Source organism: Myotis yumanensis, unplaced genomic scaffold (assembly GCF_028538775.1).
Source record: "Myotis yumanensis isolate MYYU_CA2020_CCGP unplaced genomic scaffold, mMyoYum1.0.hap1 SCAF_16, whole genome shotgun sequence".
Classification (NCBI taxonomy): Eukaryota; Metazoa; Chordata; class Mammalia; order Chiroptera; family Vespertilionidae; genus Myotis; species Myotis yumanensis.
The window spans coordinates 18,687,234-18,704,411 of NW_027223767.1; the positions used below are offsets into that span (position 1 = coordinate 18,687,234).

At 47.5% G+C, this 17,178-nt stretch overlaps 1 protein-coding gene across 1 annotated transcript in view; it reads left to right on the forward strand.

Moving 5' to 3' along the window:
- The first annotated feature begins 630 nt into the window (after positions 1–630).
- The window catches only part of PITPNA (phosphatidylinositol transfer protein alpha), a 40,869-nt gene continuing 24,321 nt past the window's right edge, over positions 631–17,178 (forward strand). Inside the window, exons 1-4 of the mRNA XM_070394942.1 lie at positions 631–861; positions 4,826–4,856; positions 10,223–10,368; positions 14,309–14,400. Coding sequence (XP_070251043.1) covers positions 842–861; positions 4,826–4,856; positions 10,223–10,368; positions 14,309–14,400 — 289 coding nt within the window. The 5' untranslated portion in view covers positions 631–841. The remainder of the gene's footprint in view (positions 862–4,825; positions 4,857–10,222; positions 10,369–14,308; positions 14,401–17,178) is intronic.

The following is a 17,178-nucleotide window of genomic DNA, read 5'->3' on the forward strand; positions in this document are numbered from 1 at the left end:
TTCTGCTCACCTGTAAACTGGGACAATAATAGTACCATTTTGGTAGTGTTGTCCTGGCAGTGGTTCTCAACCTTCTGGCCGTTTAAATACAGTTCCTCATGTTGTGACCCAACCATAAAATTATTTTCGTTGCTACTTCGTAACTGTAATGTTGCTACTGTTATGAATCGTAACGTAAATATCTGATATGCAGGATGGTCTTAGGCGACCCCTGTGAAAGGGTCGTTGGACCGCCAAAGGGGTCGCGACCCACAGGTTGAGAACCGCTGTCAGAGTCGAGCACTTGCACGTCCTGGCTATTGCTAATTTTTTTTTTTTTTTGACACAACCCTTTCCTATATCTCAACCCACCCACTGGGGAGGCCCAAGCATACAGGTGCATCTGCCCGGGCTGCGGAACTGTCACACCTAAGACCCTGCCCTACACCCCGACGTCGGCTCCGCTTGGCGGCGGGGTCCTGTGCGCGCTCGGAGCTCACGGTGCTCGCCTACGCGGCGTCCCTTTTAAGGCCCCGGGAGGCTACCGGCGAGGAGGCCCCGCCCCCGCGTGAGGTCAGCGCGCACGCTGCGTGTGACGCGCTGGTTGCCGCAGAGACGCCCCGCCCCCGCGCGGCGCTGCGGAACCAGAGCTGCGGGCGGCGTCGGCAGCGGCGCGGGAGGCGGTGAGGCCGGGGCGCAGGAGCCGGCGCAGCGTCCGCGGCGAGAGCGGCGGGGACGAAACAGACCAAGACGAAGACGCACAGGCAGCCGGGCCGGGCAGGGCCACGGGGAGAGCGGCCGCCGGGAAGCGGGCGGGAAGCCGGGCTGGCAGCAGGCAGCCGCCACCGAGCCGCGAAGCGACATGGTGCTGCTCAAGGAGTAGTGAGTGTCCGGCGATCGTGCGGAAGCCGGAGGGAGGCAGCGCCGGGGTGGGCGACCGGGGAGGGTGCTGGCCTGGCGGAGGGGGTGCGGCGGCCGGCCTGGGCCCGGGGGATGGCGAGCGCTGGGTGGGCTGTGGGGCGGCCCGGCAGGGGCTGAGGGGACAGCGAGGGCCGGACCGGGCCTGAGGTGGGGCCAGTGGGAATAGGGAGGGCCGGACAGCACCTGAGGTGGGGCCCAGGGGCGGTGGTGGCTGAGTAGGCCTGAGGAGAGGCCGGGGGACAACGGGGACCCGACAGGGCCTGAGAAGGGTCAAGGGGACAGTGGGGGCTGGACAGGACATGAGGGGCCGAGAGGATGGAGAGCCCTGGATGCGACGTGGGATGGGTCCACAGGGGGCCGAGGGCTGAGGCCCGGGCAGATCTGCAGGAGGGGCTGAGCACCTGCGGGAGGGAGGGGTGTCTGAGGGGCCGAGGAGCAGTTAGACAAGGGCAGGCAGAGGCGGTGAGCCGGCCCGTGGCGGGGCGGGGTTCGGGGGATGCGCAGCACCGAGGGGCTCGGAAGATCAGGTAGGACAGGTCAAGAATGGAGTGGAGATGATGCGGAGGAGTGCGGAGGGGAACCCGGAGAATGCGTGGCTGCCCTGGGCTTCCGGGGAAAGATTGTAATAAGTGGATAAAGTAAAAAGGACTAGGGAGTCAGGGCCAGGCTTGGGTGACAGGAAGGGTCTGAGGACCTACCCCTAAGGTGGCGTGGCGTGGTGCCCCCCTGGTAGGTACAGAAGAGGAGGTATTGGGGGGGGGGTGCTTGGGACTCAGGGACACCTGGGTAAGGAGTCCAGAAAACGCTGGGCAGGGGCTGACGTGATCTGAAGGGAGCGATGGAGAGGGCGAGGATGTTGCCAGGGGAGAGGACAGTTTGGAAAGAGTGTCTGTTTGTAACATACATATAAGAATCACTGGAGTGTGGGTGGGAAATGGGCAATCTAACTCTAGGGAATCCTCCGTCTGGGTGCAAAGAGATGGGGAAATTGCTTTGAGGAATCGAAGAGGTTGCCATACAGCCATTCATTAGAACAGTGATTCTCAACCTTCTGGCCCTTTAAATACAGTTCCTCATGTTGTGACCCAACCATAAAATTATTTTCGTTGCTACTTCATAACTGTGATGTTGCTACTGTTAGGAATCGTAATGTAAATATCTGATATGCAGGATGGTCTTAGGCGACCCCTGTGAAAGGGTCGTTGGACCGCCAAAGGGGTCGCGACCCACAGGTTGAGAACCGCTGCATTAGAAGTAGACAGTGAAGGGTGAAGGAGCTCTTGAGTAGTGACTAGAGGATGGAAACTAGTGACTTCCGGGAGGAGGTGCAGGGTGATGGGCTTGCCCCTGCATCCAGGAGATTGGGTGACAGGTGGGGATGTCTGCATTGCTGAATTTTTCAAATGTGAGATGCCCCATCCCTGAGGCTCATGGTTCCAAGGAAACATCTTGGGACTTTTTTCTTCCTACCTGATCTTCCGAGCCCCCCTGTCCAAAGAGGAGAGATTGAATGTGTGTGTGTGGCATTTACAGTAAAACTGTGCTTCCCTCCACGGGAGGGCAAGTGGACAGCATTGGGCCAGAAGCCCAGGAATTTTGGGAGTGAGAGATGTCCAAGTAGAGAGCAACTGGTGGAACTCACTTGGTAGCCAGGCAGGTGTGCGAAGGGCTGTTTCCATGTTGTGGGTGAAGGTACGTTGTCCCGTCTGATGGCTCTTGGGAAGTGTTTAGGACATAGTAGGGAGCTTTGGATGGCAAAGGGAGCAGAAACTCGAGTCATCCAGCTAAAGAGTATGATTTTGAAGCCCTCTACCTGACTTTCTTGATAGCCAGTGTGATGTTGACTCAGCCAGAGCTTTATGGGGCGAGGAGGAAGAACCTTGGATGTCAACAGGAAGAGAGCATGGTGCACTTCGGATTCTAATCTTGACTGTCCAGAAAACCGGCTTTTCCCATTTTCCTGATCCTTTTTTCTGAGAATCTGCAGAAACCTGTAGTTGTGTAAAGGTGGTCAGGCAGGGAAAGGGATCTTCAAAAGAGATCCGAGTGAGTTTCAAAGAGAGGGCCTCTCTTCCCATTCTTTGTTCTCCTCCCCGTGAAGCCTGTTAGGGAAAGGCCCAAGGTGCTGGGGATGCAGAGCCTCCCTGGCATGTGCGTTTCCTTCCTGCCTGACTTGTGCCCTGTGTGTGCTCAGGCATGTATGACGTTCCTGGGCAGGGGACACGGAGAGGGGCATCCGAGACACTTGGCTGTGGCTGCAGCACTGCAGCTCTGGGAAGGGTGTGAGTGAAGGTCACACTGAAGTGAGCACAGCTCCAGTCTCAGCCCAGCACTGCCTCTGTGGCCCTCTCCTTTGGAATTGCACCCTATTGCTGCTGGGTGGTTTTGCTCCCAAGGAGCCAGGGAGAAATGTCTGGGTGTGCAGCTGTCATGTCAGCAGCCTCAGGGCATCCTGTCAGGAACTGGCTGATGCCCTTCTCTTTTTGGGGGGCGGGGGTAGACTTGGTGCCCATCCAGGGTCTGAAGGTTGTCCCTGTTGATGTTTCTGATACTTCCTCTAACAAGATTCTCCTTGATTTGATTTCTGCAAATTCTTGGACGTGATTTTTTATGCTGTTCTTGAAGATAAAAGGCTGATTGTTTTCTAGGAAGTTTCTACTGAGGGTGCTGAAATTGTGGCCTCCAAGTTGGAAATATTTTTCTGCATTGTCAGCTTTTTCTAATGGGAGGAGAACATGAGTAGCAGCATCCAATAACCTGCAGGATTTACATTGTTTGAGTCATTCTGGAGGAGGGGAGTTAGCAGGCAGTAAAGACTTGGAGCCCATTTTGTTTTTCCTGCTACTTTTCCGCCTGGTGTTTTGCCCATAGCGTGATGTTGTTCTCAGACCCCTCTGTGTGCTTCTTGCTACCTGGGGGATCTTTGTGGAAATAGAAAATAGTAAGCAGACTGTTTACCAGCCTAGAGCAGGAATCCTAATGGGTGAAACAACTGCATAGGACAGAGGGCATAGCAGCTCATGCTTCAGCAAGCACCCAAGATACAGGAGGCTCCAGGGGGTACCGGCTAGGGCCTGGGAACTGACATCTCAGCATGGAAGTGGGCTGGCTTTACATGAATACAACCACGCGTTTTTGTGTCAGCCCTCTGACCTCACAGCTTTGAACTAAGGGTTGGCTGTTGCTCTGCCTGACAATGCAAAGCGCCAGGAGGAGTGTGGCTAAGTGTCATACCAATGTGGAGTTCTGAGCAGTGTGGGGACTTTGCTGGTCGTGGCTTCTCCGTCAGATTTTTGGTGGTACCTCCAATGATTGGTGCTCATTGAAATGGAGAAGGAAAAGACATGATCAGTTGGGGTGCCTTTGAATAGCTTCTGGAAGCCAGGACACAAGTTGGGTGTCCTCTCTTGGTGGCTCTGTGGTAGTAGCTGGTATTGTAATATCCTGGTTGGAGAATGCTCTTAGAGTGATTCAGCCTCCAAGAAGCTTGGCCCCTTCCTAGCCTTTCACCTTGAGGGTTGGGTCCACGCACGTGTAAATCCCCAGGGCCTAATTCTTTGGGTCTGAATCCTCATCTTGGCTTCAGAGTTTGCAGGGGTGAGTCCTCCTATGTTAGCCGCTCTCATTGGCAGGTTTTGTCGGGGAGATTAGTGGAGGAGAGGGAGAAGACATTTCTGAATGTGAATCAGAAGCCTCCTGGGAAGTAGCTGATGGGACAGGTTTACACGGAATCACAGAGCCCTAAATGGAATACCAGAAGGGCACAGAGCGTCCTAGCCCCGAAGCACCTGGGGCCATTCTCTGCTGGGTTTTTGACAACAAGTGTAGTGTCCTGTGCAACAAAATGTTTAATACTATTCTAAAATGATGCTTTAAGAGCCTTGGGCAGGTTTGAGAGCCTGAACTTGTTTTCCCTCTCTTACAGTCGAGTCATCCTGCCTGTATCTGTAGAGGAGGTAAGTCCTTCATTTTATCCATAGTTGTATATAATTGCTCCAAGTGGCCCAAACTCTTTGTGTGGTTTTCATGTTTGTTCTAACATAGAGGTAGATAATCGATACTTGATGTGAATTTTCCTGGTGCTACTTTCAATCGAAGGAAAGCACTTATTATTATTTTTAATTTAATTAAAAAATTTTTAGGATAGGAAAGGAAGTTGTTTGTCTTTTTTCCAATACAGTTTACATTCAATATTATTTTGCATAGCGGTTAAACAGTCATAGACTTTAAAAGTGTTCCCTGTGTCTTGGCTGGTGTTCAGTGGTTAGAGCGTTGGCCTGTGCACCAAAGGGTTGCAGATTCAATTCCCAGCCCTGATCGGGGCACATTCGAAAGGCAACCAATAGATGAGTATTTCTCCCTCTCCCTCTGTCTCTGTCTCTGTCTCTGTCTGTCTCTCCCTCCTTCCTGTCTCTCCCTCCCCCTCACTCCCTTCCACTATCTTTTTTAAAAAAAAAAATCAATGGAAAAAATATCCTTGGGTGGAGATTAACAAAAATTAAAAATAAAATAAATAAAAATGTTCCCTCCAGTATTCCCAATACCCACCTGGTACCATACATAGTACAATATTGGCTGTATTCCCTATGTTCTCCTCATATGCCTGCAGCTATTCTGTAACTACCAATTTGTACTTCTTAATCCCTTCACCTTTTTCACCCAGTCCCCCAACCCTCCCCTCTGGCAGTCATCAGTCTCTCCTCTGTATCTAAGAGTCTGTTTCAATTCTGTTTGTTCATTTATCTTGTTCCTTAGATTCCATGTGTAAGTGACATCATATGGTATTTGTCTTTCTCTGACTGATTTATTTCACTTAGCATAATATTCTCTAGGTCCATCCATGTTGCAAATGGTAAAATTTCATAAGGATGCATATATTCTGTCAATTTAGTATTTTGGGTTTCTTCAGGCATATACCCACAAGTGCAATCTCTGGATCATAAAGCAGTTCCATTTTTAATTTTTTGAGGACCCTCCATGCTGTTTTTCAAAGTTGCTGCTCCAATCTGCAGTCCCACCAACAGAGAAGGCACTTGCTTTGTTTACCTGGGCAACTGTATACAACTTGCCTCAAGTTGTTGGCATGCTAGTTAACCGAATAGAGACGAAGTCAGCCCCCTTTACCTGATGGGACTGTGCCTGTTCAGGGACATGTTATTGAGGGGATTGAGTGTGTGCATTTCTGGGACCTCCATGACTTGAGTGGGAAGTGTGCATAGCTCTCTTTGGTTGTGCAACAAACCAGCAGGGCAAGAAATCTTCGTGGCCCTCCCTAGCTATACTCTAGGTGACTGCTGGAAAGACCAAAGCCCAGAACCCTCCTTTTACGGAGGGTAGGGAGTAGCAAATGGGCTGGGCTTGCTCTTTATCCTTTTATGGTTCTTGGGCCTGTTGTCTCTGTGTATGGGGATCTGGCAGGATTTGCCACAAGAAAGTTTATAGGCCATGCTGACTCAGAGTTGGTCTCCTGGACAGCAGAGAACTGTCACAGAGCCTCCCTTGTCCCACCCTTTCTCTGAACTTCCTCCACTTTTCTCTCCTGGCACAGCCTTCTTTTTTGCTTCCTTCTGAATCCATAGTCCTCTCTCCACCCCCACTTCCAGTTAAGCTTAAGTTTGGGTGAAATTTGTCAGCCAACATAATGCCCCTCAGTCATTCTCTCTCCTGCAGAGTCAGCATGAAACTCCTGTGATAACTTCCAGTCTACTCCAGATATGAAATGGACCTTTGAAAAATGAAATCAGTTCACACTAGATGAGACCAGTAACCAAGCTTCCTGACCCCCCAAGAGTGGTGGGCAGATATTAGCCTCTTAGAGGATTGTCTCCAGTGGTAGGCTGTACGTCTGATAAAAGCTACGGAGACCTAGGAGGGGAGCCAGAGGTGGCCTCAAACATGATCTTGGAGTTCTGTGAAAGGAGAAGGGAAACAAGACTAAGGAAGCTGGGGAAAGGGGTGGTGGATAGATGCTGCAATCCCCGGAGGCACCTGAGATGTACCTGAGACCTGGGAACCACATGCTTGCTCTGACAGGCATCCGCATGGAGGACCTTGTTAATCCACTTCCTTTGGGGGCTGTGCTGCTTTGTGAAGATTAGCAAGTGAAGATTTTCCCAACCAGGAAGCCAAGCAGGAAGGCCTAGCGCGTCTCTTGCCCTGAAACTCAGCTCTTGAGGGTCTGATGATTCCCTCTCTGCTATACAGCATGATCTCACCTGCCAGTCAAGAAGAAGTCCCAGGAATTTGGGAGTACCTCAGTGTGGCATTTAGGGGTGACATGAATCTTTTCGCAGAGCGTTTGTTGATGGAATGAAGGGTGGGAATGTCTCTGATGGTGTGGCAGACCCAGGAGGGCCAGCACCTGTCTGGCACTTCCTGGCTGCTCTGTAGGAAAGTTGGAGGGGCCAGAACACTGATTGCTTATAACAGGCCAAGGAGGGAAAGGGGAACTCCGAGCGTGTCTGAGATTAGAGGTTTTAGCTTGTGGTGGCTTTTTTGAAGCATTGAGGAAGTGATGGGGGCAAGTGAACAGAGCTGAAAATCTAAGCAGCCGCTGGGGCAGTAAGCACTGGTTAGGATTCATCTGTTTGCCTGATGATGGTCAACCTGTTCTCAGCTAGAAACTGCTGCTGGGAAAGCAGTGCTTGGCCTAGGTTGGAAGCAGGAGCTGCTCTTTTGATGGCTTGCACCTTAGTTCCAGAAGATCAGAAAATCTTGAATGGGAGGCCATACAGGAAACAAGCAATGATCAACCTTCTCAGTCTTTATTAATAACTCCATCCTGACTTAATGGTTCCCATGGGAGGAGCCCAGTCTTGTATAACTGATAGATTCACTTCCTTATTGGAGACCATGATTTTAGGTCCTCAGAGCTTTCTGATTTGGGGGGAAAAGAGAAGGCCATGGCTTTATAACCATCCTGATGGTACAAATCAATATTTTGGGATGGAATTAGCTTCTGGCTGGCCAAACACTTTGGCCTAACACTGCACAGGGTTTCTGGGCATTCTGCAGCAGAGCAAGAAAACTGGCTGTTCGACACGGGTGTGTCCACCAGTGGTTCCTGGCTCAGGGCTGCCCACCCCCTACTGTGGGTAGGCCTGTTTTATCTTGTTTCCAGAGATGCATGGCACCATTCCCCTATGGTAACTGTCCTGACAGGGCCATGTGGGTAGGACCAACAGCTGTGATGGTTTGTTTAATGTCAGTGTTTTAGGCCCACCCACAGCATCTTCCTAGGTTTCTACTCCCAGATTGCCCAAGTGGTGCAGTCTCTTGTTTTCCTTAGCTGGGTATCTTAGTTCTTTGGGACAAGGGAACAAATCTCAAGGGCAGGGAGCAGTATCCTAGGCCTGAGGCAGCTGGAATCCCAGTCTCCTCAACTCTTTATCTGATGTGATGGTCTCACCGCTGCTCCCACCTTCACCCCATTTGAGTGTAGCTGCTTTCTGCTTTCCCGGGGTGTAGAGCCACTATGCCACAGGGAACCCTTCGACGTAGAAGGTGTCCCTCACTTGTGGCGTGTGGAGGCCAGTTTAACTTACCCCCTTGGATTAGCAAAACTGCCTTCACTTGTCTTACTGAGATTAAAGGATCAGAATATCAAGGGCGATTAAAGGGGGAAGGTGCCTTCCAACAGACTGATCCTCTTAGAGCCAGCCCTCTGATTTCTGCAGCTGAAGAGGAACCAATGAAAGGGCTTAGTCTCTACTTGGAGCCCCTCTCCAAGCAGTGGCACCAGCCAGCAACGCAGTCCCCGCCACCAGCCTTTTCCCTAGCCTGCCCTTTAGGATTGCTGAGTCAGTGGTTAGATGTTCTTATGACTCTTCTCTGAAACAGAATTGCTGCTCCTCCTTAGGAACCCCTGGCTCAGCCAAACCCTGACCCACTTGATAGAGGTGTGCCTCAGCTAGGGGGTGGCCTTGGAAAATTTTGCACAGGGACAGCTTGGGGTTCCATGGGGACATTGAAGCAACAGTGATGTTGCTCTGGATTAGCAAGGTCAAGATGCCTGGCTGTCACCCCAGTGCTCCTCTTTATGGGATTAACTGAGTCTTGGTTGCTTGCCTGGGCTTTTCCTTGGCATTTTGTGCTGGTTTCTGCTTTGAAAGTTGGGGCTCTTTCAGCTTTGTGGTGAACAGTAAATTGTCCCGGTCTGCTGCTTCACCTTCCAGACTTTGCCCAGAAGTTTCCCTACGGTGCTTAGGAAGCTTCCTGGTCAAGTAAGCATCCAAGTTTGAGGTGAAACAGCCCTAGATGCTGCCTCTGCTCCTTGCTCTTGCAAGCAGTGGTTTAAATGACAGCTGCCCAGAGACACAGCCTCTCTGTTTTAATCTCAAAGGGAGAAAAATGCTCTCATCTTTCACTCCTGGGAGTACCAGTAGTTTGGGAAGGGGGCATGCGGGATGGGGAAAACCTTTATCTACCTCCACAACATGTTGGGTAATCAAATGCCTTTTTCTCATATGTGTGCCCGGTTGGCACTGGCAATGACAGGCAAGATGCATCCTGTGGTATAGATGTAACTTCCGTCGCTAAATGTTCCTATTTATTTTCTTTTCACCTTATTTTTTCGTTTGGACAGTTTCCTTCAGAGAGGAGGGAGCAAAGGGGCCAGGCCTGGCCACTGCCCAGGTCATTGGCCCTAACACTGAGTGTCCTGAGAGGGTCAGAGGAGGCCAGTGATCTTGACTGGTGACTTGATAGGGTGGCATGTGACCCAAATAAAGGAAAACTAGGCTTTTGCCATCTAGTAAGTGCCAAACCAGAGGGTGTACCCAGCCAGCACAGACCGTGGGGTAGGAATCTGTGCTATCTAATATGGGAAACACTTTGCTTCAGCCCCATCAGGAATCTGGAAAGTATCTGGAGGTCTGGTTGCCTGTGAGGCTGTTTTCTGAGCTTCTGGTGGCGGGGTGGGGCGGGGGGGGGGGGGGGGGCGGGGGCGGGGAGACCATTGGAGAAAGAAGTCATGTCTTAGGATCTGTTTAAATGAATGGATTAGACTTCTAGCAACTACCCCAGATCTTGTTTTAAGGGCTTAATAAAAAGACAAAAGCTACCTTCTGTTTTCTGGATGGTGGTGTGAAAATGGGAAGGATAAAATTAAACACATCTATCTGATGGCTAAAGAGAGGCCATGGAGCAGGGTTGTCAGTTGTTTTGGATGAATTTGGGCAAGGCCCTGTGTGAAACTTCAGAATGAGTTCTTAAGTTAGGGGACCCCAAAGTGACATAATTGGACAATTACTGGCAACTGGACCATTGTAACTGTTTAGAAGATTCTGCATTGACAATAACTCCCATCTCTCTGTTCCTTTAGTATCAAGTAGGACAGCTGTATTCTGTGGCTGAAGCTAGCAAAAATGAAACAGGTGGTGGAGAAGGCGTGGAGGTCCTGGTGAATGAACCCTATGAGAAGGACGGTGAGAAAGGCCAGTTCACACACAAGATCTACCACTTACAGAGGTATGTGGCCGTGCAGCAGAGCCTAAAGATGGCCTGGTTTTGAAGTGGAGATAAAGGATAATTGGGGGTTTGCAGGTCATTAGCTGGTTGCTTCACCTGAGAGTGGGTGTAGGTGGTAGTACTTCTTTGTTCATTTAAATGTTTTGGGGTTGTTTTTTGTTTTGTTTATTTTATTTTATTTTAAAATAAAAGTAATTCTTGCCCTGGCCGGTTTGGCTCAGTGGACAAAGCGTCAGCCTGTTTACTAAAGGGTCCTGGGTTCAGTTCCAGTCAAGGGCACATGCCTGGGTTGTGGGCTCGGTCCCCAGTAGAAGGTGTGCAGGAGGCAGCTGATCAATGATTCTCTCTCATCATTGATGTTTCTATTTCTCTCTCCCTCTCCCTCCCTCTCTGAAATCAATACAAAAATATATTTTTAAAAAATAAAATAAAAGTTATACTTGTCCCATCAGGCTCCCAGTCCCCAGAAGTGATAGTGTGATAGTGTTTAGTTTCTGGTGGGCCCTTCTACAGTAATACTCATTGTCTGTGAGTATAGGTGTGTGTGTAAATGGATGTTCATTTCCTTTATTGTTATCTTAACACAGATGGGATCATACTATACACACTTGACTTTGCTCTCTTGTTAGTTATCATATCATAGCTTTCTTTCACAGTCAGCATATTTGGCCTCATTCTTTTGAAGTACACATAGTATTATTTTGTACAGATGTGCTGTAAGTTTTTCACCTTTCCCCTTTTGATGTATGTTTATAGTCATTTCCAGATGTTTACATACAGTACTCCAGTAAAACGGTTGTGCAAAGCTTTTGATGTACTTGTGTGTGTAAATCTATAGTAAATGTTCCTTCCTAAAAGTGAGATTGCTGGGTCAGGTAGTATTTTAAATTCTGATATTGTGAAATCAGCTACCAGAAAAATTTTGGTGCCTCTCTTTGGATCAAAGACATAAATATTTAAATATTTGAACTGATTTGTGTACTAAAATCCATAGCAAACCACACAAATTTGTTGAATCCCTAACCAAAATAGTTATACAAAGTGTGGCAAAGTAGTTGTGAGTACACAAAACACAGAGTTTATTCTTTTTAAAAAATATATGTTTTTATTGATTTTAAAGAGAGAGGAAGGGAGAGAGAATGAGAAACATCAATCAGCTGCCTCCTGCATGCCCCCTACTGGGAATTGAGTCTGAAACCCCAGGCGTTTGCCCTGACTGTAATTGAACCAGCGATCTCTCGGTGTATGGGATGACACTCAACCAACTGAGCCACACTGGCCAGGGCCACAGACTTCATTCTTGTATTATTATTTTTTTAAAATATATTTTTATTGATTTCAGAGATGAAGGGAAAGGGAGAGAGAGAGATAGAAACATCAATGATGAGAGAGAATCATTAATTGGCTGCTTCCTGCACACCCCACACTGGGGATCAAGCCCGCAACCCAGGCATGTGCCCTTGACTAGAATTGAACCTGGGACCCTTCAGACCACAGGCCAGTGCTCTGTCCACTGAGCCAAACCAGCTAGGGCTCTTACAGTATTATTAATAATTACATTATTTTCCATACAAAACCTACTTTTGCCACACCCTGTATTTCAGGAAACTCTGAGCCAACCCAAAGGGTGTTGAAAATAATAGTAAACATGTACCAGCTTGAATGGAAGTTGAACCAAGCAAGTTTTAGAAACTATCTCGAACTGGAAAAAATAAACCTGAATATTTTTTTAAATTGTGGTAAAATATGCATAACAAAAAATTCAACATTTTAATCATATTTTACGTGTACAGTTCAGTGGCATTAAGTATATCTACATTGCTGTGCAACTTACACCTGAATCTTAATTTCTAGTCACCAGACTGAACTAAAACCAGTTTCATCTTCATTGGTAAAATCCCTGATTGAATGTAGCCTGCCCCTCTAGAGATGTAAAAGTGCTAGCCCTAAGGGGGCTAGGGTTTTGTAGTGTGGGAGCCAGGAGGAAGCAACACTGTGAGGTGGGGGGGGCGGAGGGGGGCCTCACTGTGTTCCCATTTCCTTGCCAGTGTGCTTTTTCCTCCATGCCTCCTCTTTATCTCCTCCTTCCCTACTCTGAGTTGACTGGTAACCAGTACTTAAGGATCCATTAATAGTTCATTAAAATAAGGCTCCAAATGTATGTCAACGATAGTTGAGACAAAATTTTTTTTAAATTTAAGGCTCAAGATATGTCTTCTCCGTAGTTGCATTTGTATTTTTCAAAGAGGATTTTGAAAAGAGATAGTGAGGTTGATAGAAGGGGCCAGTTGGTTCCTCAGCTCATTTGGTCCAACCAAAGTTGCAGAAAGGTCTGCAGGACCTGTCTTTCCCTCTTCCTTACAAAGGAGGGTGTAAACTTTGAACTGCTACCAGTACTCTCTTAACTCCACACAGCTGCAAAAAAGAGTTTTTTTAAGTGCTGAATGCCACAACCACCTCTCCTCATGAGGACCATCTCGTTGCCCCAATCGGGAACACAGGTTCACCACCACCCTCTTCTTCATCCCTTATGTCAAATCCCCATTGACTCTATCTCCTCAGTACCGCCAACCTGGCCATTTCTTTCCATCATCTCTTGCCTCCATTACTGTAGTAGCTCCTAACTGGTCACCTTGGTTTCCACTTCACACAGCTTTGAGTGTTCTTTCTAGAAGACAGATCTGTTGCTCCCCAGCTTTAAAAGCTATAGATGGCTTCCCTTTGCCCTCAGGATAAAGTCCATACTCTTTGATGTAACCTACAAGATCTTTTATGACCCAGCCTCTGCAGGTTCTCTTGTTCCCTACCTCATCCCTTACACCAGGTACTCAACTTCTCTCTCTTCTCCAAACTTTTCTTACCTTACTCCTATCCTTGTGTCTTGCTCAGTCCTACTCACTCTCTGCTCTGTGTTCATTTAATCCTTCTCCTGAGGAGCCTCCCCATGCACCATGCTGCCTGCACCATGTTCTCCTGTGCTCTGTCCCCCAGAGCCGTGTGCTTACCCATTGTGGCACACAGTGTTGTTCCCTGTCTGGTTATACTCCCCACTGGAATGTCAGCTCCTTGAGGGCAGGACCTGTATGGTGTCTGTATGTATCCTGGTGCCTGGCACATGGAAATACTGACCTGAATGAGCATGGCAGTGAGTTGATGAATCTCAGGGCTGCTCTGAATTCTCTGAGTAAGCTCTCTTTGAGGTTAGCTCTCTTTTCTTAGGCCTCAGGCACTAAAGCTGATGATATTGTTGGAGGCTGCTAAAGCCTGCTTAAAATACCAGTGAAAGATTAAGAAAGAGAAATATATATATATATATATATATATATATATATATATATATATACATATATATACCTTAAATGGGGGAGGGGCTCTTACTGAACCTGCTTTTCTGTAATCTGGGATACCAAGAATTAAATAGAAGAAAATATTTTGTCCTGGGAGGCACATGGCCCTGAGGGCTTCCTGGCATCCCAGGACTGACAATGAGAAGATTATCAGATCTTCTGGAATCCCGTACTGAAGTTAGTCAGTCAGTCTGTCTGGCCCATAAACCTGGACTGGTATACTCTTGGAGGTATGTCATCCATGCCGTGTGGAATATGATGCCCCGGGCCCAGTGAGCTCTGGAAAAAAAGCATACTGATAATGTAATGGCTGATAAGCCGTGGCAGGTAGCCCACGGTCTCACCTCCTGTCCTGTTCCTGGTGGGTGGTGGGGCAAGATGTGGGTGGATGTTAGTAGCTAGCCCAGCTGGGGGTTCAGGCTCTGACAGGTGGCTTCTCACCCACAAGAGTGACCTAGTTACCTCATGGAAATTTACTTGTCAATTCCCCATTGAAGAGGCTAGGGCTGTGGCCTGAAGAGTGTGATGTAAAAACCCATTGTCTTCTCATTCTCTCCTCCATTTCTTTTCATAACCCCTCTTTCTTACTATAGCAAAGTGCCCGGGTTTGTTCGAATGCTGGCCCCAGAGGGAGCCCTGAATATACATGAAAAAGCATGGAATGCCTACCCTTATTGCAGAACTGGTGAGTGCAGACCTGGCTAGAAGCTGGGGTTTGGGCCCCAAGCCAGAAGATGTGGTCAAGTAGACCCAGCGGTGGGGACGAATTGGGGTTTTGTGTCCCATGTTCATTTTCTGGATGAAGCCAGTGGGAAGATGAGTTTAGGAATTTCCCTCAGACCTGAGGCAGATGGAGTCATTGTTGTCTAGTACTTTGGCAGCCAGCTGGGTGGAAACCACCACATAGCCATGGCCTGAGCTGGCACAGAACCAGCCCTTCTTATTTAGGGGATGGTATGATAATTTTGATTGTTTTTACTGATTACGAAAGTACTGTTCTCTGTTTAAATTTTAGAAAATACATAGAAACAGAAGAAATTAACCACCCATGATTCTCTCTCTCTCTCTTTTTAATTTTTAAAACTGGTTTGAGGGAGAGAGAAACAAACATTAATTTGTTGTTTCACTTATTTATGTATACATTGGTTGATTCTTTTTTATTTTTATTCATTTTTAATCCTTACCCGAGGAGTGAGAATATTTTTTCCATTGATTTTTAGAGAATGGAAGAGAGAGAGAGGAGAAAAAGAAAGAGAAAAACATCAATGTAAGAGAGACACATCAATTGGTTGCCTCCTGCTTGTGCTTCACCCTGGGCCAGGGATTGAACCTGCAATCAAGGTATGTGCCCTTGACTGGGAATTCAACCCGTGACCCTTGGGTCTGTGGGCAGATGCTCTAACCATTGAGCCAAACCAGTGAGGGCATTGGTTGATTCTTATATGTGCCTTATCAGGGATTAAGCCTGAAACCTTGGTGTATCAGGATGATGCTCTAACCAACTGAGCTACCCGGCCAGGGCCCATCCATGATTCTCGTATCCCTAGATAGTCACTGTTAAGGTTTTAGTATCTTTCTTCCTGGTCCTTTTTTAAAATCTTACATATACACACATATATGAAATGTCCAGACATGTTTCCTAGACAAATTTTGGATCATATCATATTAACTATTAAATTGCTCATTTTACTCAGTAAATGAAGAATCTTTTTCCTGTCACTACATAGTCTCCTATTTTTAAAAATTTGTAATGGCTGCATGTATTCCATTGTATGAATATACTATGATCTTTTTAAACCACTCCCTTATTGTTAGATACTGAAATTTCCAGTTTTAATATGATATATTTGTGTTTGGCTTGAAAAACAGCGTTGAGGCCAGGGACTCTTGAGAGAGGCAACAGTCATAGAAAAGAGCCTGAGGGTGACCTTCTTGCCTTGGGGAAGGGCCAGGCCTGGACACCAAGAAAACATAGTAAAGGAGCCTTAGCCAGTTTGGTTCAGTGGATAGACCACCAGCCTGAGGACTGAAGGGTCTCAGGTTCAATTCCTGGTCAAGGACACATACCTTGGTTGCACTGGCCCTGGTCCGGGCACATGTGGGAGGCAACCAATTGATGTGTCTCTCACATCAATGTTTCTCTCTCTCAGTCTCTCCTCCTCCCTTCCACTCTCTCTGAAAACCAATGAAAAAATATCTTTGGGTGAAGATTAACCAAAAAAAAACATAGCAAAGGAAACATTGGTGTTATTGGGGGAAAGTGGAAATAAGCCCAATTTTTGATGACAAAATATTTATAATCAGTTATATCTCAAATATGTTCAATAGCACATGGAATGTGCATGCCAGATTTGGGTGGGAGGGTGGAGGGCAAGGAAGAGGAAAGTCACTGTGAAGAACCCTGACTTACACTCAATTAGCATGTTCTGTAGTTAAAGATGGAAGTGGAATTATTTTCTTAACCTGGGTCAGCCTCCTATCTGGAGTTTCTGGAAAAGAAAGACTTGAACCTCCACAGAGAACTTCGTATTTTAGACTTTCTGGGATTCCCTTTGAGTAGTTCAGACTCCTAGCTTTCCAAGATTCCAGAGTAGTTCTCTTGGAGAACCCAGGCTAGTACTGATCCATATCCTGGGTGCTTCTTAGAGGTCCCCTAGAACTTTCTGTGAGCTGTGTGGCCTTTCCCCCAGCCAACCTACGTTTGTTTCCACAGTCTGGCTAAGGTGTCCTCCTGCCAGCCTCTGCTTACATGTACTGTTCACTTGCTTTATTTGTTGGGACTTGGTACTCCCTAGATTGTATCTGATGAGGATGTTCCACCCATGTGGTCCTTATCCTGTGAGCTTGGGAATGATTAAAGTCTAGAGCACAGGATCATTACTCTTTCCAATCCTCATGAACCTTGTATCAGGAGATTAATAATCGTTGATAGGACCTGGGGTGTGTGACACAGAGTTTTATTGCTGTTGCTGAAAATGCAAATATCCCTACTACAGAAGCATTGGGCAGGAAGCTGTTAAATTCTTTGAAAAGAGGCATGCACGCACTTTCTTTTTAAAAATATATTTTATTGATTTCAGAGAGAAAGGAAAAAGGAGAGAGAGATAGAAACATCAATGATGGGAGAGAATCATTGATTGGCTACCTCTGCACATCCCCCACTGGGGATTGAGCCTGCAACCCAGGCATGTGTCCTAACCAGGAATTGAACCGTGACCTCCTGGTTCATAGGTTGATGCTCAGCCACTGAGCCACGCCAGCTGGGCCATACACTTTCTTAAAAGACCATGTACACTATAGCTGTGTATGTCTGGTCTAGGGCCAAAGGTGAATTTTCTTGATGTCGAAGAGAGTTGTATTGAGCATACGTCATAAGAACCTTTGCCAACTTGGCATAAAGGAGGCAAACGGATAGCATAGACGCCTCCATGCGTGGGGCAGGGTTCTGGGTACACAGCTTGTG